At 62.2% G+C, this 2,645-nt stretch overlaps 1 protein-coding gene across 1 annotated transcript in view; it reads left to right on the top strand.

Moving 5' to 3' along the window:
* Positions 1-2,158, top strand: part of POSPLADRAFT_1158293 (hypothetical protein) — a gene marked incomplete at both ends in the record, with an annotated part of 6,231 nt that extends 4,073 nt beyond the window's left edge. The window contains 7 exons of the mRNA XM_024487302.1: positions 4-208; positions 276-400; positions 476-554; positions 845-1,082; positions 1,149-1,836; positions 2,033-2,061; positions 2,114-2,158. Coding sequence (XP_024333700.1) covers positions 4-208; positions 276-400; positions 476-554; positions 845-1,082; positions 1,149-1,836; positions 2,033-2,061; positions 2,114-2,158 — 1,409 coding nt within the window. The remainder of the gene's footprint in view (positions 1-3; positions 209-275; positions 401-475; positions 555-844; positions 1,083-1,148; positions 1,837-2,032; positions 2,062-2,113) is intronic.
* Positions 2,159-2,645: the final 487 nt, after the last annotated feature.

Raw genomic sequence — 2,645 nt, 5'->3', positions numbered from 1 at the left:
CAGCGCGCCGCGAGGCCCGCGATGCGGCGAATCTCTCGGTGCGTCTTGCGGCATGTCCCTTGCACTCGGATGACCGGGGAGGACGCGGGTCGCGCACGCAGGGCGGGCAGGGCGGCTATGTCCATGGGTCGATGTGCCCGCGCTGTCTGTCGCACCGACGTCCGGCGAGCAGCGCGTCTGGTGTCCTGGACGCGACCCAGCACGAAGGGTGAGCAGACGCGCGGCCATCCTCCCACCGCATATCTCCTGCCGCGTATCTGACACTGGGTCGCGAGGGAGACGCGGGAGACGCGAGATCGCGACGAACCGTCGCGCCCGCATCCGGGGGGTGTCCGTGCAAACGAGGCAAGGGGTGCACAAGCACCGGGTGCGGGAGGCAGGGATAATGTGCCTGGGGCGGGTACGGCGGCGCAGGGACGTCAGGAGGAGTGAGCAGCGCAGAGGGGGATGAGGAAATGGAGTGGAGAATGCGCAGGAAATACGCACGGAGGAGCGGCCGGGCGGCGCAAGGCGGGCGAGGACGCATCAGACGCGGCTGACACGGAATCCCCATTGTGCGTTGCTAGGCCGCCTTTCCGCAAGCAATGAGCGCCGATGGAGATGGTCCGGGCGTGGGATGCAGAGAGGTGTCGTCGTCGGAATATAAGAAAGGAAAGGAGCGCGAAGGATAGCGGCGTGGTCGCGTGCTGGCTATCTTCCTCGTCGCCTTTGACTAGCTGGTTTCTGGGCCTTGAGGACGCCGTCCAGAAGCTCTGTCGAGAGGGGCAGGCGTCGGACCCGTAATAGGTAACGCTGCGGTCGCGCGTCGTCCACGCACTGATAACGGTCGCTTTGCACAATATAGGGCACGTACCTCGTTCGGAGTGCAAGACGTGTGCTCACGAGCGACGTTTCGCAGCGGGTATGCGTATCGCTGCTCGTCTGTGGTTTTCCAAGTCCGGGTATGTGATGGCGCACCTGTACGCGATGCGCGTGCTGACGATCACGGGAGAGAGTGCACAGAGACAGCGGACGGGACAACCTTCACGGCCGGTGTTGCGCTGGACAAACAAGAGAGCAGTGAAGACGACTGTTGGCGTGCTGTGCGCCGGTGTGAGCATGCAGGCAATTGGACAGAGGAGTGATGCACGAGCGGCCGACTGCTGCAGGAGCACGGAGGCGCGGAGAGCCAGCCAGGAGAGCCAGCCAAGAGGGCGACCGAAGGCGACAAAAGACAGCAGAGAGACGCAGACGAGCGAGGACGCGGAGGACAAGTGCAAACGGGAAACGTGGATCTGAGGGGCTCTGGCTCCGCGTGCATACGGAGCGCCGCGGCGAACGCGACACGGGCTGCGGCTGCGGCGTGGCGGCGGTTTCGGGCGTGGCGGTCGTGTGCACGCGAAGAACGCCCGCCGCGCGCACAGCTCCAGCTCGCTCCCGCACAGCCGTCTTACCACTGTCCAGAACGGCCGCGCGCGCGCGTGCGAGAAGCCCTCTCCCTCAGGTCCTCCTTCTCCCCCAGCCCCGCAGTCCCATCTGTCGCCTCCTTCTTCCCGAGCCTTTCCGCCGCTAGAGCCAGAGCCCGCTGCATGCGCAGCGCCGCGGCGACGGCGACTGCGTGCGCGTCGGGCGTCGCGTCGGGTGTGTGTGGGCGTGGCGGAGTCCTCGGATGTGGCAGATGCGTGCAGGAGGGGCACGGGGGCCTGCTGGGCGCGCGCGCGCTCGGGGGGCTTCGGCTGGAAGCGGTGCTGATATCAGTCAGAGCAAGGCGGTCGGGCAAGCGTGCGGAACAAGCGCAGACGGCGAACGAAGATTTCGAGGACCGAGGCGGGTCGCGGCTGGCGGCTGGCGCAACATGTGAGCCACAGGTGTGAAGAAAAGGTAAATATGGCAAACCGACCGCATGGACGGCGCAGTCGCGATGGCTGAGTCGAGGCGCATACAGCACCCTGCACGGTCGTCGACCGGTCAAACCGTTCGACGTGACTAAAGCGCCTACTACCTAATATGGTAATGACTAGCTACACAGCGATCGTCTCGCGCTTTCCCTCAGTCCACTACGTCGTAGCTTACCGACTGAGGGTAAGTCCTCTTATACTGCGCTACTTTATACTTGCTCATGTATTTCCAACAGCTTGCTATCTTTCTGTACGGCACGATTCAGTCCACTACATCGTAGCTTCTGTTATTTGTTAATTAAATCCAGTTTGTGTCTGCTGGAGGGCGTCGCCCAACGCCGGATTATACACGTGTTCCGAAGCGACGTAAACAGGGAGCGCGAGCAAACTATTGTGCACGTGCAGGAGGGGAGGTGAGTGGGTCATCCTGCCCTTGGACTGTCAAAGGGTGCATTGTACGTTACGGACTGAAGCTCGCTATGATGAGCATACAACAAGCAGCGCGAGAACCTGGCACAGTAAACAGTCAGTGCTGCCTCCAACAGTGGAAACGGCATACACCGAGCATCATGCTTTCCTTGCCGATACAATGTGCTGTGTCGCTCTCTCGTGGCAGCACGATGTGCTCGATAAGACATGGTGTGGCATATCTCGAAAAGCCCTTACGAGATGACTGATATCCACTGGCCCCGACGACATGCGCCCACAAGCTGTCTTGATTCTTATATCATAGTGCCGTAGAGTGTCCCGCAGGCAGGCGCATCCCTT

The sequence above is a fragment of the Postia placenta genome (genome assembly GCF_002117355.1).
Source record: "Postia placenta MAD-698-R-SB12 unplaced genomic scaffold POSPLAscaffold_20, whole genome shotgun sequence".
NCBI classification, from domain to species: Eukaryota; Fungi; Basidiomycota; class Agaricomycetes; order Polyporales; family Adustoporiaceae; genus Rhodonia; species Rhodonia placenta.
The sequence above is the reverse complement of the archived record's forward strand: the minus strand, read 5'-3'. Positions and strand labels throughout refer to the sequence as shown.